Here is a 21,746-nt window from a genome sequence, read left to right as displayed (position 1 = left end):
GCATTGCTCTGATAACTATTTCTTTAGACAGTTTTCCCCCCTCTTTTTATTCCTTCAGAAATAATTGCTTACAATTGCTTATCTTTCTGTGTGTTATTTAAAAATCTGATGTACTGATGACAGCTATTTCTTAGGGATAATATATTGATGAAAATAATCAAATCTTTGGCTTTTAGTTAGGACTGTTATTCTACAGGAAGTATTACAACATTATGATAAATTGTTCTTTATGATCTTTGATGTTTCGTAGAAGATCTAATTGAGGCTCAAGTTTGAACAGTGATATGTTGGGGGTTTTTCCTGTACACCTGTCTATGCATTTATAATTTAGCTTTGCATCATGCAAACAGCTTGGCAGCAAGTTCTTAGAAACTTGTGTGAAAGAAATGAAGTTGTTAATCCTTTAAGAAAATCTCTTAATATTAAATGACTTTCTGTCACAGTAGTGTAAAAACTTTAGCAAAACTAGTAGCGTAATCTTGTTGGCACGCCTGTGTGTATGTGTTAATCTCTCTAAAGAGATACTACCAATCTGTGACTGACATGAGAAGTACCACCACCAAGTAAATAATTCAGGCAATTTACTTCATGGTTTAATGATGTTTCTAAGTTGACCTAAAATCACTTATGTTGAATTCACGTTCTCTAATTTCTATCCACTTAAACAAAGGCAAAACACTACTATGGCTTTGTGTGCGAGGAGCAAATAATTTTTGTTTTATATATTAAAATTCTTTGATGTGGTACTACACCTAAAAATCTCTCCCTTTACATCCGAGTCTTAAACTTCTGTATGAGAAAGTTCTGTCTTTCTTGGTGACTTGTATGTATCCATGCTTCGTGTTGCTTTGTGTATTCTGTTGTTTTTGTGAAATGCAGCAATGATTAGCCAAGCACCGGCTTCTGGTGGCAAGATCTTTAAACCTGGTTTGAAGGATATTAGGCAAATATCTTTTCCATAATAAGCAATACCCCTTTCTGAATGTTAGAATGGCTCCATTTCAGCTTATTAACCCCAATGCAGTGCTTTCTGAAAGTGCCTACGCTATTTCCACAGTCAGCTGTGAGCCAGAAGGAGTTTTAGCTCACTTGTGGGAAGCCATGCAAAGCTTAATAAGTTCTGAGCACCGGAGCTGGCTATGCATGGTAACAGCAGCATGTCCTGAAATGGGGTAAAAACTGACAGTCACAGGGAGAAATGACAGGAAGGACATTTGAGCGATTCTGCAGAGAACCAGCTCAGCTCACAGTAGGTTCAATAGCTGAGGCTTTGAAAGGTTTAGAGGGGCTCTGTGCATGACCTCTTACACAGAATCACAGAATCGCAGAATGGTAGGGGTTGGAAGGGACCTCTGGAGATCATCAAGTCCAATCCCCCTGCTAGAGCAGGATCACCTAGAGCAGGTTGCACAGGACCACATCCAGGAGGGTTTTGAATATCTCCAGAGAAGGATGCTCCACAGCCTCTCTGGGCAACCTGGTCCAGTGCTTGGTCACCCTCAAAGTGAAGTAGTTTTTCCTCATGTTCAGATGGAACTTCCTGTGTTCCAGTTTGTGCCCATTGCCCCTTGTCCTGTCGCTGGGCACCACTGAAAAGAGTCTGGCCCCTTCCTCTTGACATCCACCCTTTAGATATTTATGAGCGTTGATAAGACCCCCTCTCAGTCTTCTCTTCTCCAGGGTAAACAGACCCAGCTCTCTCAGCCTTTCCTCATACGAGAGATGTTCAAGTCCCCTAATCATCTTTGTAGCCCTCCACTGGACTCTCTCCTGTAGTTCCCTGTCTTTCTTGAGCTGGGGAGCCCAGAAATGGACACAGTACTCCAGATGTGGCCTCACCAGGGCAGAGTAGAGGGGGAGGATAACCTCCCTCGACCTGCTGGCCACACTCTTCTGAACGCACCCCAGGATACCATTGGCCTTCTTGGCCACGAGGGCACATTGCTGGCTCGTGGAGAGCTTGTTGTCCACCAGGACTCCCAGGTCCTTCTCCGCAGAGCTGCTTCCCAGCAGGTCAACCCCTAACCTGTGCTGGCGCCTGGGGTTATTCCTCCCTAGGTGCAGAACCCTACACTTGCATGTCAGTTCGCTCTGATACTGATGGTTCCAGGTTTAGGGACAGGAGGTCTTGTGAGCCTGGATGTAGCCTATTGTGTATCATTGAGATGGCTTCAGCTTTTTGGGGGGTCTAGGAGTGTTAGAAGAGTTTCCAATGCATCCAAGTAACTGTAGGAGTTAACTCAGGACTGGCAAGTAGGATCAACCTCCTTTAACCAACTTGGATCCAGCAGGGTTGTGTTTAGAGTAGCTGGGGCATCTGCACTATGCTCTGCAGTGTGTTTTGTACTGGTATAATAGAGTGTCTCCATTTGTCTGTCATTGGACCGCCTTATCTCAGATTAAGAAGCGTTGACTGTATATGCTCTCTATTGTGCAGTTGTTCAGCTGTGTTTCTTTAATGTGAAGATTCTGGCAAAAGGCAGGATTCATTTCTTTCTTGAGTAGACTTTTAATGAGTCCTCAATTAAAAAGTATTTTCTATTAACATGCCAACCAAAAATATGAAATAGAAGGCATATAATTGTTTTGCTTTACGACCAGTAAATTAGCTACATCACAATGGAAAAAGGCATTAAACATGCAGTCGAGGCATTAAACTTGCAGTCGAGGCATTTTGGAGAAAAAATAACATTTCAGTTAATGTGTATTTTTTTACAAGTAATTTTAGAAGATATTGTAATTAGTTCCTTCCAGGAAAAAAAAAGTATATTAGAAATTCTGTTGCTTACTTCCCTAGGATGTTGATGCTACAAACCCAAATTATGAAATTATGTGTATGATAAGAGATTTCAGGGGAAGTTTGGATTATAGACCACTGACAACTGCAGATCCTGTAAGTACCCTACTGATGTGGAAATTTTTTATCCTTCTGAATTTTGCTCTGTGTTTCCAGTTTTTTCAATGTATGAATATACTTCTATCTGTAAACATCAAAAATAAGTAATTTAATATATATTAGTATTCTTTATAACATGGGTTTATTTCAGTCATTTTATGTCATTTAAATATCTTTTGACCATAAAACAACACCAACATGTTCTAAGTAGTCAGTCAGCCTCTATATTGTAGATTTTCCTGGGATGCTAAGGGATGTGCACACAAAACCATTAAGCTTCTCTGAAAAACCCCACTGAGTATAAACATTAATACTTGATCTTTGAAGGTGATGATGGCCTTTGATTTGCAGAGAAGTCAGAGGAGCAGAATCCTTAAACGATGAAGATTATCAGATCTCTGTGGATATCATAAAATCATAGAATGGATTGGACTGGAAAAGAGCTTTAAGATCATCTAGTTCCAACCCCCCTGTCATGGGCAGGGATACCTTCCACTAGATTAGGTTGCTCAAAGCCACGTCCAACCTGGCCTTGAACACTTCCAGGGATGGGGCATCTAAAACCTCTCTGCGCAATCTGTTCCAGTGTCTCACCATCCTCACAGTAAAGAATTTCTCCCTAATATGTAATGTAAATCTACCCTCTTTTAGTTTAAAACCATTACCCCTTGTCCTGTCACTACATGCCCTTGTAAAAAGTCCCTCTCCAGCTTTCTTGTAGACCCCCTTTAGGTACTGGAAGGCTGCCATAAGGTCTCCCCAGAGCCTTCTCTTCTCCAGGCTGAACAATCCCAACTCTCTCTGCCTGTCCTCATGGGAGAGGTGCTCCAGCCCTCTGATCAGCTCTGTGGCCTTCCTCTGGACTCGCTCCAACAGCTCCATGTCCTTCTTATGTTGGGGCCTCCAGAGCTGGATGCAGTACTCCAGGTGGGGTCTCACAAGAGTGGAGTAGAGGGGCAGAATCACCTCCCTCGACCTGCTGGTCACGCCTCTTTTGATGCAGCCCAGGACATGGTTGGCTTTCTGGGCTGCAAGTGCACACTGCCGGCTCATGTTGAGCTTCTCATCAATCAATACCCCCAAGTCCTTCTCCTCAGGGCTGCTCTCAATCCATTCCTCGCCCAGCCTGTAGCTGTGCTTGGGATTGCCCCGACCCACGTGCAGGACCTTGCACTTGGCCTTGTTGAACTTCATGAGGTTCACACGGGCCCACCTCTCCAGCCTGTCAAGGTCCCTCTGGATGGCATCCCTTCCCTCCAGCGTGTCGACCACACCACACAGCTTGGTGTCGTCAGCAAACTTGCTGAGGGTGCACTCGATCCCACTGTCCATGTCGCCGACAAAGATGTTGAACAGTGCCGGTCCCAGTACTGATCCCTGAGGAACGCCCCTTGTCACTGGTCTCCACTTGGACATTGAGCCGTTGACCACAACTCTTTGAGTGCGACCATCCAGCCAATTCCTTATCCACCGAGTGGTCCATCCGTCGAATCCGTGTCTCTCCAATTTAGAGACAAGGATGTCGTGCGGGACAGTGTCAAATGCCTTGCACAAGTCCAGGTAGATGATGTCAGTTGCCCTTCCCTTATCCACCAACGCTGTAACCCCATCACAGAAGGCCAGGAAGTTTGTCAGGCACGATTTGCCCTTAGTGAAGCCGTGTTGGCTGTCACCAATCACCTCCTTATTTTCCATGTGCCTGAGCATAGTCTCCAGGAGGGTCTGCTCCATGATCTTGCCAGGCACGGAGGTGAGACTGACTGGCCTGTAGTTCCCTGGGTCTTCCTTTTTTCCCTTCTTAAAAATGGGGGTTATATTTCCCCTTTTCCAATTGGTGGGAACTTCGCTGGACTGCCCGGACTTCTCAAAGATGATGGCGAGTGGCCTGGCCACTTCATCCGCCAGTTCCCTAAGGAACTCCGGATGCATCTCATCAGGTCCCATGGAGTTGTGCACCTTCAGGTTCCTTAGATGGTCTCAAACCTGATCTTCTCCTACAGTGGGCAGTTCTTCATTCTCCCAGTCCCTGACTTTGGATTATGTGAGTTGGGTGACGTGGCTAGAACACTTGCCGGTGAAGATCGAGGCAAAAAAAGTTGTTGAGTACCCCAGCGTTCTCCATGTCAGTTATAGCCAGGTCTCCCCTTCTGCTCATTGGGGGAGTATAGTTTCTTTCATCTTCCTTTGTTGTCCTGTTTTCCTGAAAAAAACCCTTCTTGTTATTTTTCATGTCTCTAGCCATGTTCAGCTCCAGCTGTGCCTTGGCTTTCCTGATCCCCTCCCTGCACTCCCGGGCCATATCCCTATAATCTCCCCAGGATGTATATCCCTGCCTCCACTGCCTATGCATTTTGGTTTTGTGTTTTAGTTTGGCTAAGAGGTGTTGACTTAGCCAAGTTGGCCTCCTGCATCCCCTGCCCGTCGTCTTGTACGTCGGGATTGAGAGCTTTTGTACCCTAAGAAAAATGTGTTTTAAATATCTCCCAGCTCTTGTTTGCTCCTTTACCTCTGAGGGCAGTTTCCCAAAGGATCCCACGCACTAGTGCCCTAAACAGCCAAAAGTTTGCCTTTCTGAGGTTTAGGGTCCTGACTCTACTTTTTACCCATCCTGTACCCCTCAAGATTGAGAATTCTACCAGGGCATGATCAAAGAGATTGTGATGATTTCTGTCAATAGCATATCTACCCTGTTACAGCTGGATTTGCTTGCAATGTTCCAAGATGTACCTGGTACTCTGCAGGATCAGATCACTGTCTGCAGGGAGTTTTATTAATGTATGGTTCTCCCTTTTGGGTTCTTTGTTATTGTGCAAACACAAGGGGCTTTTACATGTTCAGATGACTCACTGTCTTGGAAATTTCTCTTTGTTTAAATGATTGGTTAATTAATTCAGGAATAGAAGTAAAATATCGTATAACTGGAGTTGGGATATAGTTCACTGAAATATTGTTTCCTTTGTAGATTGATGAGCACAGGATATGTGTTTGTGTACGAAAACGACCACTCAATAAAAAAGGTATGGCCATTTAAGATTTTGCAGAATTTTTTCTCTGAAAAGCTGCTTCTGATAGTAATATTATTTGTATTAATGAGATCTAGAAATACTGATCAAAGGTGAAACTCTGTTATACTAGACAACATGTGTGAGGGACCCAGAAAATTCATAGACGTATCATAACCCGGATAAAGACAGGGAGAAAAGTAGTTTAACTGTCACCATTTTATGGACTGGGAGCTGAGGCACAGAGAGACTGTAATTTTTTCCCAAGGTCATCTAGGATGTATTTAGTTGATCTGGGAATTAATTCTACTGTAATTTCTTCAGTATTCTTGCACTGTGTTAGGATCACCATTCTTTTAAACTATCCTTTAAGTGATCTCCTGATCAGTGAGCTGCCCAATGAAAACTTTTCTGCACTTTTTTTTTTTTATACATGTATATTTATACTTTCAAGTGGTCTTGAATCGGACATCAAGGGAGCAATTCAGGTGCCTGAATGTTGGTGTCTTCTGACACATAAGGTGCCCAAGGGTGTCCAAGACATCCTCGCAGGGCTAGCGGGTTACAGACAAACTGGAGACTTGTATCTCCTGGAGTTGCTGCTCAGGGCTGGGCAGGATACCCTAGGGCATATGAAATAGCACTAAAGAACTATTTTTAGGTACTGGAATCACTCCCTAGTGACTTCTTTTTATGTACGATTAGTATTACAACTTTTTTTCTTACTGCCTGCTGATCAGACTGGAGTCCATAATCCAAAAAAACCCCAAAACATTTAGGTTTTCAACTCCAGCTAAATCCCAGTCTTTCTATGAAGTTCTTTGCTTTCAGCAGGAATTTAAGAACCGCAAATGCTTCTGGATTGCAGCCTGTCTGAATCCAGCACTAAAGTAAGCTGACTTTCATATTGAAAGATGTTTCTTTCCTTCTCTTTTTGTTATATTTTGTTTAGCTAAAGGACTCAAAGAACATCACTCTGACTCTGAAACAACATGGGATGCATTTATTATTTTTTGTACTGTCAGAACTACACACTGAGGATTATCTGGAGCATATCCAGAGGAAAATGGGAGAATTGTATGAGAAAGGGAAAACATATGCTAATGTCAGTATATAGTTAGTTTCCTTTTGTCTTAATATTTCCCTCCGTGTTGCTGCTTCACTTTTACCTTTTTTTATCTTTATTTTTACTTTTACTGTTTTCTTATTCCCTGTATTATTTCTTTTATTGATCTGAAAGGAATGCATAATCTCAAAAATTGGTTAATTGAAACTATTTTGCACAACCTAAGTAATAAGGGCATTCAATATACAAGTCTGGTAGCAGTTCAATTTCTGTTTTAGCATTGGAGGTTATCTTTAATAAAATATGACTTAGAAATGTGATACATTTGGGGGGAATGTTACCTCCTACCTGCACTGAAGGTGGACAAAGTGAAATTACAGTAAATGACAGCAAGTTGTCATGAGGCATGAGTTGGTATTCAGAAGTAGGATTTGATTCTGTGCAAGTTGCATATCTTCAGTATTAGTGGTTTGGAGCTATTAAGAAAAATAGTTCTGAGGTAGAATCATAGAATTGTTTTGGTTGGAAAAGACCTTTAAGATCAAGTCCAACCGTTAACCTAGCACTGTCAAGTCCACCACTAAACCATGTCCCTAAGCACTACATCTACGCGTGTTTTAAATACCTCCAGGGATGGTGACTCAGCCACTTCCCTAGGCAGCCTGTTCCAATGATTGACAACCCTTTTGGTAAGGAAACTTTTTCCTAATATCCAATCTAAACCTCCCTTGGCGCAACTTGACGCCGTTTCCTCTTGTCCTATCGCTTGTTGCTTGGGAGAAGAGACCGACATCCACCTCGCTACAACCTCCTTTCAGGTAGTTGTAGAGAGCAATAAGGTCTCCCCTCAGCCTCCTTTTCTCCAGGCTAAACAACCCCAGTTCCCTCAGCCGCTCCTCATAAGACCTGTTCTCTAGACCCTTCATCAGCTCTGTTGCCCTTCTTTGGACACGCTCCAGCACCTCAGTGTCCTTCTTGTAGTGAGGGGCCCAAAAGGGAACACAGTATCTGAGGTGCGGCCTCACCAGAGCCGAGTACAGGGGCACAATCACTTCCCTAGTCCTGCTGGCCACACTATTCCTGATACAAGCCAGGATGCTGTTGGCCGCCTTGGCCACCTGGGCACACTGTTGGCTTATATTCAGCTGACTATCGACCAATACCCCCAGGTCCTTTTCTGCCAGGCAGCTTTCCAGCCACTCTTCCCCAAGACTGCAGCATTGCATGGGGTTGTTGTGACCCAAGTGCAGGACCCGGCACTTAGCCTTGTTGAACCTCATACAGTTGGCCTCAGCCCATCGATCCAGCCTGTCCAGATCCCTCTGCAGAGCCTTCCTACCCTCAAGCAGATCAACACTTCTACCCAACTTGGTGTCATCTGCAAACTTACTGAGGGTGCACTCGATCCCCTCGTCCAGATCATTGATAAAGATATTAAAGAGAACTGGCCCCAATACTGAGCCCTTGGGAACACCACTTGTGACTGGCTACCAACTGGATTTAACTCCATTCATCACAGCTCTTTTGGGCCTGGCCATCCAGCCAGTTTTTTACCCAGCAATGCATATGCCCGTCCAAGCCATGACCTTGGAGAATGCTATGGGAAATGGTGTCAAAGGCTTTACTGAAGTCCAGGTAGACAACATCCACAGCCTTTCCCTCATCCACTAAGCGGGTCACCTTGTCATAGAAGGAGATCGGGTTAGTCAAGCAGGACCTGCCTTTCATGAACCCATGCTGACTGGGTCTGATCACCTGGCTGTCCTGTACGTGCTGTGTGATGGCATTCAAGATGAACTGCTCCATAACCTTCCCTGGCACCGAGGTCAGACTGACAGGCCTGTAGTTCCCCGGATCCTCCTTCCAGCCCTTCTTGTGGATGGGCATCACATTGGCTAACCTCCAGTCAGCTGGGACCTCCCAAGTTAGCCAGCTCCCTCAGTACCCTTGGGTGGATCCCATCCTGCCTCATAGACTTCTGTGTGTCTAAGTGGTGTAGCAGGTGTTGGTAGGAAGATGAGTGTCTAAGTAAAAATGAAGTTGGCACTAAAGTTATTTTGCATTTTTAAGACTAAGCTGTAATAATGAAGTAATCTATGCTGGGGAGAAACCATAGAGATAATCTAGTACCCACATAATACAGTCTTCTGAGAACGTGCACTTTCATTTTGAAAGTTCATAAGAAACAATATTTAAATTCAATTTTAAAATTGGAGAGTAGAAAGGAATGGAAGATATTAGTGTGTAATCCCCTGAAGAGAAAAAATAGTTTTTCCTTTATTATTGCAATAACAACACATCAAAAATATTATCTTTCCCCTTTCGTGTTCTGTATTTTGAAATTTTGTAAGATGTTCAAATAATTTAATAGAAATCAAGTGTACAAATCAATTTCTGTCAGTCTCACAAACACAGAATTATCACCAAAGTTTTCAGGTGTCCTCAGCACCAATCATTCTGTGGATTGACTTTGCAGGAAGTAGGTCTTCAGATTGACATTTTAAGATTTTATTTCAGTGGCATATATTTATAATTGTGAAATTATATAATTGTGCAGTGGGTTTCAGAGACACTATTTCAAAATTTCATCAGCAAGGAATACAGGTTGTCATAACAAATAGCTGGGAGCAGGTAAATGTCTTACTCCAAACAATCGCTTAAGAAAAAACAGCTTTTGACTGCTTTAACTAAAAAGCTTTTGCTGCAAATAATTGACCTTTATATATATCTTTTCACCACTATTCCTTATTTCTTCTCTGTGATTACTGCAGAATAATTGCATTGCATTTTATTGCGGTGCAGTTGAAAAAACTGATTATATAGTGACTTGAATGTATATTTCTGTTGGTGTGTAATGTCATGCAATGGTAACCATTGTACTGTTTGATCAGTATGTTAACTGATGAAAAGATTTCTATCTGATTGTATAAAGCCACATCAAATTCTTGAACTGCATGCCTTAAGAAATTTTATATAGAAATGCAAGTAGGACATATTAGTGATCCCAACTGTACACAGAAAGGATCTTTATTTTTGTGCATATCATGGATCATTGGGTTCTCTGCTTTGCTGAGTCATATCTGATACAACAATTAGCAATAAACTGTAGTGCTGTGTAGTAATTATAACCTGGGAACTCACTGCTGAAATTGCATCTAGATGGCTTTTGTTCATTCCCAGTGATAGGAAGCATCATTAGCATTTTCAGCTTTATCTGCTTACAAGATAATTTTTAGAAAGGATTTTACTTTAGAGTAATTATTTATATATATTAAAGATGTATACTTTAGATTCCAGGAGGAATACACAAATGAAAATGTCTGTGTAGAATGAAAACATTTTTTCTTCTTTTTGAAAACTGTGAATGTATGACTATAACTTTAAGGATTTAGGGAAAAGAAAAAGACAAAATTTTAAAATGAAGCTATAATGGTAGTGTTATAATTAATGATCTGAGTCTTTCTAATCAACTTTGTACAACCTCTCTTTACTTTCTAGCACTTGGTAGGGTAGGATGACTAGACTTCCAAAATGAAATCTCTTACTTAGCAGATTACTATCTCAGTATCAGAAGCCCAAATCCATTGCAGTATTGTTACTTGGAGGAGCTGTGTAATCTGAGATGTTATAAGAATGTAAACAATGAAAAAATGTAAAAAATAGTGATGTGTTGCTACTTAAATATATATATTTCATTTATTTTTTAGAAACTTTAATGAAAGACCTTGATGTAATAACAATTCCTAGTAAAGATGTTGTGATGGTACATGAACCAAAACAAAAGGTGGATTTAACAAGGTACCTAGAAAACCAAACTTTTCGTTTTGATTATGCCTTTGATGACACGGCTCCTAATGAAATGGTTTACAGGTATGTGTATATGCTTTTTTTTTTGGTGAATCTTTTTTCTCATGTATCTCCCATGTTAATAAGTATAGGCTTACCTTGGTCATGGACTTTACTTCTATTCTCTGTGTTATCAGATATGTATATTGTTACCTCCATTCTTTTGCCTGTTTACTTTTAGTTTAGCTCTGTTTATCCCAAATTTTTCATATCATCTCCACTTCTGTTGACCTCAGTCCTGCTCTCAGTCCTCCTCCAAGCCCTGCCTTTCCAGGCTCTAGCGTTTATTGCCTCCTCAGGAGGCAAACAAATCAGGAGAGGATGGGGAAAGAATACAAAGAGACAGAGAGAGAGAAAGAGAGAGGTTATATTTGCTTTGTTGCTGAGATACCTGAGCTAGTTTGGCTGTTGGAAGCAATCTAGCTGATGTAACATGGAGGTACATAGAGATAATTTATCTTGCTCTAAATGCTGAATTTTTCTGATTTAATAAAAAACAGCAACAAAGACACACACACAGGTATTTGGATCTCCATTGTCTCCTTTATTCTTCTGTTTCACTTCCAGAGTTGGAAGAGAATAATGCACGCAGCGCTTTTAAAAACTTGTTTAGAAGTATCTGTGTACCTTGTACAAGTGGCTAAATGGATTAGATACAGTAGCAGGCAAGGTTAGACACTGTGACAGGTGTTGTGGTTTAATCCCAGCTGGTAACTAAGCACCATGCAGCCACTCGCTCACCCCTCCCCAACAAAGGGGATGGGGAGGAGAATGGAAAAGAAAAACTTATGGGTTGAGATAAAGACAGTTTAATAGGATAACGAAGGAAGAGAATAGGAATAGGAATAGCAATAGGAATAATAATTATTAAACACAAGCGATGCACAAATGCAACTGCTCGCCACATGCGGAAAAAACCCAAACCCAATGCCCAGTCTGTTTCCGAGCAGCGATTCCGCTCCCGGCTAGCCTCCCCATTTATATATGGAGCATGATATTATATGGTAGGGAATATCCCTTTGGCCAGTCTGGGTCAGCCGTCCTGGCTATGCTCTCCCAGCCTCTTGTGCACCTGGCAGGGGGTGAGAAATTGAAAAGTCCTTGACTTAGTGTAGACACTACAACTACCTAGCTGTGGTGGGTTGACCCTGGCTGGAGGCCAGGTGCCCACCAGAGCCGCTCTATCACTCCCCCTCATTCACTAGACAGGGGAGAAAAAGTATAACAAAAAGCTTGTGGGTCGAGATAAGGACAGGGAGAGATCACTCACTAATTATCATCACGAGCAAAACAGACTGAACTTAGAGAGAAAATTCATCTAATTCATTACCAAGCAACACAGAGTAGAGGAATGAGAAATAAAATCAAATCTTAAAACACCTCCCCCCACCCCTCCCTTCTTCCCAGGCTTAACTTCACTCCCGGCTTCAACCTCCTCCTCCCTCAGCGGCACAGGGGGACGGGGAATGGGGGTTATGGTCAGTTGATCACACATTGTTTCTGCCACTCCTTCCTCCTCAGGGGGAGGACTCCTCTCATTCTTCCCCTGCTCCAGTGTGGGGTCCCTCTCACGGGAGACAGTCCTTCACGAACTTCTCCAACGTGAGTCCTTCCCACGAGCTACAGTTCTTCACAAACTGCTCCATCATGGGTCTCTCCCACGGGGTGCAGGCCTTCAGGAGCAGACTGCTCCAGCATGGGTCCCCCATGGGGTCACAAGTCCTGCCAGCAAACCTGCTCCCGTGTGGGCTCCTCTCTCCACAGGTCCACAGGTCCTGCCAGGAGCTTGCTCCAGCGTGGGCTTCCCATGGGGTCACAGCCTCCGTTGGGCGCATCCATCTGCTCTGACGTGGGGTCCTCCACGGGCTGCAGGTGGAATCTCTACACCCCCTCATCCTTCCTCCATGGGCTGCAGGGGGACAGCCTGCCTCACCATGGTCTTCTCCATGGGCTGCAGGGGAATCTCTGCTCCGGCGCCTGGAGCACCTCCTCCCCCTCCTTCTTCACTGACCTTGGTGTCTGCAGATGTTCTTACATCTTCTCACTTCTCTCTCTGGCTGCAAAAGCTCCCTCTAAGTTGTTTTTTTCCCTTCTTAAATATGTTATCACAGAGGCACTGATTGGCTCGGCCTTGGCCAGCGACGTCTTGAAGCCGGCTGGCATTGGCTCTATCAGACACAGGGGAAGCTTCTAGCAGCTTCTCACAGAAGCCACCCCTGTAGCCCCCCCGCTACCAAAAAGCTTGCCACACAAACCCAATACACTAGCAATAACTAAAAACATCAGTGTGGTATCAGCATTATTCTCATCCTAAATCCAAAACACAGCACTATACCAGCTACTAGAAAGAAAATTAACTCTATCTCAGCCGAAACCAGGAAAACAGATGATAATCTTGGAATGCAGTTGTTATTTACCCTGGCAGGCAGCTAAAACAACCACACAGCTGTTTGCTCACTCCCCCCACCACCAGTGGGATGGGGGAGAGTATCGAAAAGAAAAAGGGAAAGCTTGTGGACTGAGACTGGCAGATGCTCTAGCATTGACTAACCAGAGAGCCTTTGCTAAATGTCTATCCCAATGTTAGAAGGTCCCACCACCCATTGCTCTCAGTGTAGTCTTTAGCAGTCCATTGTATCTTTCAATTTTCCCAGAGGCTGGTGCGTGACAGGGGATGTGATACACCCACTGAATGCCATGCTCCTTGGCCCACGTGTCTATGAGGTTTTTTTGGAAATGATTCCCATTGTCTGACTCAATTCTTTCTGGGGTGCTATGTCACCACAAGACTTGCTTTTCAAGGCCCAGGATAGTGTTCTGGGTGGTGGCATGGGGCACGGGATATACTTCCAGCCAACTGGTGGTTGTTTCCACGATTGTAAGTACATAGAGCTTGCCTTGGCGGGTTTGTGGGAGTGTGATATAATCAATCTATATTTCAGCCATTGTCCTGCATACCAGAGAGGCTTTAACCTCTTGGCTTGTTTAAATGCAGCGAATATTTCACACGCATGGATGAGCTGTGAGATGGCATCCATGGTCAAGTCCACCCCTCGATCATGAGCCCATCTATATGTTCCATCTCTTCCTTGATGGCCTGAACCGTCATGGTCCCACTGAGCTATAAATAATTCACCCTTATGTTGCCAGTCCAAATCCACCTGAGCCACTTCAATCTTGGCAGCCTGATCCACCTGCTGGTTGTTTTGATGTTCCTCAGTGGCCCGACTCTTGGGTACGTGGGCGTCTACGTGACATACCTTTACAATTAGGTTCTCTAGCCGAGCAGCAGTATCTTGCCACAATGGGGCAGCCCGGATGGGTTTGCCTCTGAGCTGCCAGTTGCTCTGCTTCCATTGCTGCAACCACCCCCACAGGGCATTGGCCACCATCCATGAGTCAGTATAGAGGTAGAGCATCGGCCACTTTTCTCCTTCAGCAATGTCTACAGCTAGCTGGATGACTTTCACCTCTGCAAACTGGCTCGATTCACCTTCTCCTTCAGCAGCTTCTGTGACTCGCCGTGTAGGACTCCATACAGCAGCCTTCCACCTCCGATGCTTTCCCACAATGCGACAGGACCCATCAGTGAACAGGGCATATGGCTTCTCATTTTCTGGCAGTTTATTATACGGTGGGGCCTCTTCAGCACACCTCACCTCCTCCTCTGGCAGTATTCCAAAATCTTCTGGCCAGTCTGTGATCACTTCCAAGATCCCTGGGCGACTGGGGTTTCCTATGTGAGCCCGCTGTGTGATCAGTGCAACCCACTTACTCCACGTAGCATCAGTTGCATGGTGTGTAGAGGAGGCCCTCTCTCTGAACATCCAGCCCAGCACTGGCAGTTGTGGTGCCAGGAGGAGCTGTGCTTCAGTGCCAATCACCTCTGAAGCAGCTCGAACCCCTTCGTAGGCTGCCAATATCTCCTTTTCAGTTGGAGTGTAGCAGGCCTGGATCCTCTGTATTCCCGACTCCAAAACCCCAGGGGTCGACCTCGAGTCTCCCCTGGTGCTTTCTGCCAGAGACTCCAGGTAGGGCCATTCTCCTCGGCTGCAGTGTAGAGCACATTTTTTACATCTGGTTGTGCCCGGACTGGCCCAAGGGCTACTGCATGGACAATTTCCTGTTTAATTTGTTCAAAGGCTTGTCGTTGCTCAGGGCCCCGTTCTCCATAAACCCACAACACCTAAGAAAGCTTGTGTTTCATTTTTGCTAGTTGGTGGAGACATGGCTGCGATTTTGTTGATTACATCCATTGAGATCTGACGGATCTGCATCTTGATATGCAGTTGTTATTTAACCTGGGAGGCAGCTAAACCTACCACATAGCCATTTGCTCACTCCCCCAGAGTATCGAAAAGAAAAAGGGAAAGCTTGTGATTTGAGAGAAAGACAGTTTAATAGGATAGCAAAGGAATATAGTAGTAGTAATAATAATAATAATGATGATCATGATCATGATAAGAGAACTTACAAAACAAGTGATGCACAGCACACTTGCTTATTACCCAGAACCAATGGCCAGCTAGTTCCTGAGCCGTGTGCCCCCCCCCCCGGCCAGCTCCCCCAGGTATATACTGAACATGACATCATATGGTATGGAGTATCCCTTTGTGCAGTTTGAGTCAGCAGTTCTGGCTGTGTCCCCTCCCAGCTTCCTGGGCGCCTCCCACCTTCCTGTTGGCAGGCTAGTATGAGAAGCTGCAAAGTCCTTGACTGCTTAGTAACAACTAAAATATTAGTGTGTTATCAACATTATTCTCATCCTAAATCCAAAATGTAGCAGTATACCAGCTTCTAGGAAGAAAATCTATCTCTCTCTATCCCAGAAAATCTATCTCTAGAAAATCTCTAGAAAATCTGTCTCTAACTCTATCCCAGTTGAAATCAGGACAGCAGTCTAAATATTGTGAAGTTTTTTGCGCGGAATATTGATATTAGAAAGGAATTTGATTAAGACAATTTTCCTTATGCTTAAAAAGTTCTTCCCATAGCCTTAAGGAGTAGTGACAGAGAAATATCTTAATTCTCTTTTTTAATCCAACAGCTAGGAAGTGAACACTGGCATTGTATCCTGATTGATGTTACATGTTAACTTCCTGTTGGTAGATAAAAGAAAATTCATAGTAAAAGAATTATTAAAAGGCCTGGAAAATGAAAACTTGTGTCTTATGCTTGATATAAGTAAGAGAAGTGTAGCAAAGTAAAATCTTTTTAGTCTGTTAGTTTACACTTATGAAAGACTTCTAAACAGGAAATATGTGCCCTTGAAATTTCTGTCTCTAATGATTGGCTACTGGTAGCATCTTTTCTTACGTTATACTGAAGAGGTGTGTGAGTGATGTAGCTGGTGAAATGTGCCTCTTGCAATAGTTTTCCTCCTGCTTAACAACCAGTTCTTGTAATCTCCCTCCTTCCTGTTATTTGTCTTTGTGAGCATAGTGTTTAAATGTGAGGGCTGGTTTTGACATACAGTGTTATTATGTCTTTGTACTGAGTTTCTTCTGGACAATTTTTATTAGTTACATAATAAATTAATAGTAATATGGAAAAATATTGAAAGATGCTTGTATTCATACTGAAACAGTAAATCTCTAGTCTATGTAACAGTACAGGCTTTTTCCTTCTCCCTCTTATGGAACAATGATGTTTATTACATGAAGGATAATCTGCTTCAAGGCCTTCTGTAATAACACACTGAAGAGAAAGATAAGTATCGTCTGCTCTCACCAGAACTATCAGGGTCACAGTGGGGAAGAAAAAAAAAGTATAACAAATTACTTCTGTTTTCTTCAGTATGCTAAAATTACTCACTCTATTTCTGTACTGAAAAACATTCTTGAGAAATGTACTACTCTTTTTTTAATTGTTATTTTGCTTAAGCTGTATTTTAAGTATTTTTGAACCCATTAGCTGCAATACTGAGTTGCAAGTTTTCTTTAGTACTTTAGTATTAAAAAATGGGTATGCCTTTTGAATTTTAAAGGAGAACTAGAGTTTATATTTTTGAAGGATCAAGACTGCAAATAAAGGTTCTACTAGAAAGAAGGTTGGACTGTTTTGGCATGGTACCATTTGAAATTCTATAATGCTTTACAAAAAACTTTTTCTAGATATGTTTTTGCCTTATTTTAAAATACATATAATTAAGTCCCTTTTTTATAAATCGGCAAAATAAATAATTTTAAACTCAGTTAAACAGAGATAATGGAACATGCTTTTTAGGTGGATAGGTTTCTTGAAATTTATATTTTAAATGTAAAAAGAACAAACACTGAAATATGGTAATATCCTCTTGAGGACAAAAGAAGTATGTTTTGAGGAAGTAAAAAAGTAAGAGTAAGGCTGATCAGGAATCATTGGTACATTTTTGATGAAAATTGATGATTCAGTTAAACTTAGATTTTTGCATAACCCTTGGTTCCTGAATGGCTCAATCATACCCATATTATTTTTATAAGTGATCTGGTGTTTGTTCCAAAGTGAAATGAAAGGAGGGTGTAACAGCTCAGTGTTTCTGTAAACAATCGTTCTTGTTTCTGTCACTAAACATACTTTATGTGTAAACACCTGGAAAAAGTTTAAAGAGACTGTTGCAGAGAGAATCTTACCTCCATCACCTAGTGGAGGTAAGCCTCCATAAGGTTACCCTTTGCTTTTGGAATTTTTAATGAAGTTATGGTAATAAGCAGCTGAAGTAAGAGCAATAACTCTACATTTTTTTAAAGTAAAAAAATAATTCTCTAAAATAGAAAAATGATACTTTGGAGAATATTTTTGACACATCAAATAATACTTAAGGGATAACTGGATTTTTCCATTCTGATGAGCTGGGGTATATGTTTTCTTGAGCCTTTTCTCAGCGTAACTATGTTCTCAAAGTATTAAGACGTGCAATGTTGTTTTGGCCACCTGTCTTCTAAATTTAACCTTGGAAGCTGATTTAGGGGAAAAAAAACCAAAACCAAAACTATAGTGGAATTTTTGTATTGGCAAAATCTAAGTATCTGCTGCACTTTCCTATTTTCGTATCTTCTAATGCTGTCTTCTTTAGGGAGCTCTGAACTCCATGTAGTAAGCTGTGCTGTGTTACATCATTAAAAAAAAGAATTATTTTTTTCTCAGGGTTTGAAGGAGGATAATATTGTAAAATAAATGGGAGACACCTTGTAGCTTTTGTTTAATTGTTATTTTAATGTGTTAGAGCTGGTAGCCTCTTTAGTTCAGGAATTAATGTGGAGATGTCCTTTGGCCTCTCAAAGTACAGAACCAGTTTTGTCACTTCTGGCCTTAAAATTTATAGTGTCCTTGTGGTAGTGTGGTATCTTAAAGTAATTAAGTTTCTTAAGTACTGAGGTTTTTTGTATTTAAGATTTACAGCTCGACCATTAGTGGAGACCATATTTGAAAGGGGAATGGCCACTTGTTTTGCATATGGACAAACAGGCAGTGGAAAAACCCATGTAAGTATTTCTTCTACATGTCAGCAATACGCTTCTTTTTATATACTGTACACTTTGATAAATTCTAATAAGTAACAAATATGTAAGTTACAGTTCTGTGATCTTTATAGTGTGTTTTTGGTCTTTTTTGGTTTTTTTGTTTTATTTTTTTAATTTAGACTATGGGTGGTGACTTTTCAGGAAAGAACCAAGATTGTTCTAAAGGAATATATGCACTTGCAGGTGAGACTTTATTGTTCTGTTGGCTTTTTGCAAATTAGTTGAGGTCAAAACATTTCTACTCTCTGTCATACAAACATAAGGGTCTACATATTTTGCATTACAGTGGAGCTTTGGTAACAAAAAATAGTTCCTATGTGTGTAGTCTTTACACAGTAAATATATATATAGATAACTTCAAACATGTAAGAAATAGAATGATTAATAATGATTAATTGAGTTTACAATTTTGGGGTCTTCTGCATCTTCCAATGTAATGTGTCAGTTTAAACTGCAGTGTTTTTTACTTGATTGACTGACTATCATCTGTTACACTTGCAAAATACGAGAGATGCTGTAAAATAGACTGTTATGCATTAATGAGTTTTCATTCAATGAAAATACATAACTAGATTTCTTTTTATTTTGGAAATATATTCACAGCTCGAGATGTCTTTTTAATGCTAAGGAAGCCAAACTACAAGAAGTTAGAACTTCAAGTATATGCAACATTTTTTGAGATCTACAGTGGTAAGGTAAGTACCTGATCTTTTTCTGAGGAAGGTGGAATTTCTCTTTCACAAACAAGATTGTGAGCTTGTCACATAAAAGATTTTTTTCCTTTTTGTACTGAAAGCTTTATTTCAAATAATTCTTTACACTTCCAATCATGTTTGTGCATGGAATGCTTTGTATATTTTAATATGAGATTTGAAGCAAAAATGTCTTTTAAAGCTCCTCTTTAACTGTTCTGTCCCCCCCTCCCAAGGTTTTTGACTTGTTGAACAGGAAGACAAAATTAAGAGTGTTAGAAGATGGTAAACAGCAAGTCCAGGTGGTGGGATTACAGGAACGGGAAGTCAACTGTGTTGAAGATGTTCTTAAGCTTATTGAAATAGGCAACAGCTGCAGGTATGTCCCATAGCTTCCATCAATTTTTCATTGTAAATAAAAGAATCAGAATAAGATTTTTTTTTTGTGTCTCTTCATAGTGATGGCTTTTTAATATGCGGTGGTATTTTTGATAATGTTGACTGATTTTTCTACAGGATGTGAACTGCATGCATTATATAACCAGATAACTGACTTAAATTCATTTAATTTATGATCTGGAATACTGCTAGATTCTTCAGTTCTAAAAGGTCTTGATATGTAGTGACAGAAGTTAAGTATAAAATTTTTATTTTTTTTAAAGATCCAGCTTTATTGTTTTTAAAATTAGCCTTGTGCATAGACTGCTGCCTGATCAGATAAAAATACCATTGGCAGCATTTTACATGTAAGCTCTCTGATAGTCTGAAATCTTTGGAGATCTGATTATTCTTGGTTTTAAGAGGGAGGTAAAATGTTACTAATCTTCCATTTCTGTTTGAAGAATTGGAAAAAGAGGTATAGTTATACTATGTACATCGAATTATTAGGGTAAATACAGGACTCTGCCCTGAAAAAACTAACATTCTGAGGGTAGTGTGTTTAACATGTATGGTCCTTTGCTTGTTCATATGTCCTTCCTTTCTTTCTTTCCTTTTGTTAAAGGACATCTGGCCAGACATCTGCAAATGCACACTCATCTCGAAGCCATGCAGTGTTTCAGATTATTCTCAGAAGGAAAGGGAAATTGCATGGTAAATTTTCTCTGATTGATTTGGCTGGCAATGAAAGAGGAGCTGATACTTCCAGTGCAGATAGGCAGACACGACTGGAAGGTGCAGAAATTAACAAGAGCCTTTTAGCACTCAAGGTAACTGAAATGTTTCCATTACCTTTGATTGTGTGGAAGCCTTCTACATATAATAGCAACGACTATTAAAATGAGTGTTTTCGCAGACTTTGCTTGTCTACATTGTCTACTGATGTGACAGGTAAAATAATGTATTGATTTTTCCTTTAAATGCCTGAAACAACACTTTGTAATTACCAAGTAGAAACATTGCAGAAACATTGTGCCAAAATCCCCAGTAGTAGAACTTGAACATTTTTCTGATATACACCTAAAATGCGAGGAGAGATGACTTTTTGGTACTCAAGGTCTGAAATGCTAACTGGAAATATTCTTACTGATCTCAATATATATATATTTTTAAGAAAAGATAAAAAATAAAGTTACCTTTATGACAGATTTATTTGCCACTGTTAATTAATTAACTAAAGAAGAAACAACACAACAGCACTATATCCAGAAAGAATTATCAAATTGATTAAAATAACCCTTGAAAGTTGGAATCCATTTTTGAACAGTCTTTATGACAAATTGCCTGATGCAATCACTTTACAGATTTTGATACATTAATCCAGAACAAATAAAGAGAGCTAAGAAATATTATTTAAATATTCAAATTATTTTTTTGTTTCTTTTATAATGCTCAAAAGACGTTCAGTCTAAATAGGGAAAGTAACTTTTTGGTCTCAGTTGGGGAAACAGTAGTTTTGAATGGCCCAGAACTTACAGAATCATAGAATCATAGAATGGTTTGGGTTGGAAGAGACCTCAAAGATCATCCAGTTCCAACCCCCTCTGCAATGGGCAGGGACACCCTCCACTAGACCACATTGCCCAAAGCCTCATCCAACCTGGCCTTAAACACTTCCAGGGAGGGGGCCTCCACAACCTCTCTGGGCAACCTGTTCCAGTGCCTCACCACCCTCACAGTGAAGAATTTCTTTCTAATATCTAATCTAAATCGACCCTCCTTCAGCTTAAACCCATTACCCTTTCTCCTGTCACTACACTCCCTGATAAACAGTCCCTCCCCATCTTTCCTGTAGGCCCCCTTCAGGTACTGGAAGGCTGCCATAAGGTCTCCCCGGAGCCTTCTTTTCTCCAGGCTGAACAACCCCAACTCTCTCAGCCTGTCCTCATAGGAGAAGTGCTCCAGCCCTCCAATCAGCTTCGTGGCCCTCCTCTGGACTCACTCCAACAGCTCCATGTCTTTCTTGTACTGGGGTCCCCAGAGCTGGATGCAGTACTCCAGGTGGGGTCTCACCAGAGCAGAGTAGAGGGGCAGGATCACCTCCCTCGACCTGCTGGTCATGCTGGTTTTGATGCAGCCCAGGACACGGTTGGCTTTCTGGGCTGCAAGCGCACACTGCCAGCTCATGTAGAGGTTCTCATCAATCAATACCCCCAAGTCCTTCTCCTCAGGGCTGCTTTCAATCCATTCCTCGCCCAGCCTGTAGCTGTGCTTGGGATTGCGCTGACCCACGTGCAGGACCTTGCCCTTGGCCTTGTTGAACTTCATGCGGTTTGCACGGGCCCACCTCTCCAGCCTGTCAAG

The 21,746-nt window shown here is 41.6% G+C and overlaps 1 protein-coding gene across 6 annotated transcripts in view; it reads left to right on the top strand.

The window, feature by feature from the left end:
- Positions 1-21,746, top strand: part of LOC142599167 (kinesin-like protein KIF2A) — a 96,881-nt gene that overhangs the window by 38,205 nt on the left and 36,930 nt on the right. For all 6 annotated transcript variants that reach the window (XM_075738938.1, XM_075738941.1, XM_075738937.1 and 3 more), the window contains exons 7-14: positions 2,798-2,893; positions 5,859-5,913; positions 10,672-10,834; positions 18,183-18,273; positions 18,432-18,495; positions 18,916-19,007; positions 19,241-19,383; positions 20,008-20,212. In XM_075738938.1, the coding sequence (XP_075595053.1) occupies positions 2,798-2,893; positions 5,859-5,913; positions 10,672-10,834; positions 18,183-18,273; positions 18,432-18,495; positions 18,916-19,007; positions 19,241-19,383; positions 20,008-20,212 (909 nt within the window). The remainder of the gene's footprint in view (positions 1-2,797; positions 2,894-5,858; positions 5,914-10,671; positions 10,835-18,182; positions 18,274-18,431; positions 18,496-18,915; positions 19,008-19,240; positions 19,384-20,007; positions 20,213-21,746) is intronic.

Source organism: Balearica regulorum, chromosome W (assembly GCF_011004875.1).
Source record: "Balearica regulorum gibbericeps isolate bBalReg1 chromosome W, bBalReg1.pri, whole genome shotgun sequence".
NCBI classification, from domain to species: domain Eukaryota; kingdom Metazoa; phylum Chordata; class Aves; order Gruiformes; family Gruidae; genus Balearica; species Balearica regulorum.
This window is presented reverse-complemented; position numbering and strand designations above follow the sequence as displayed.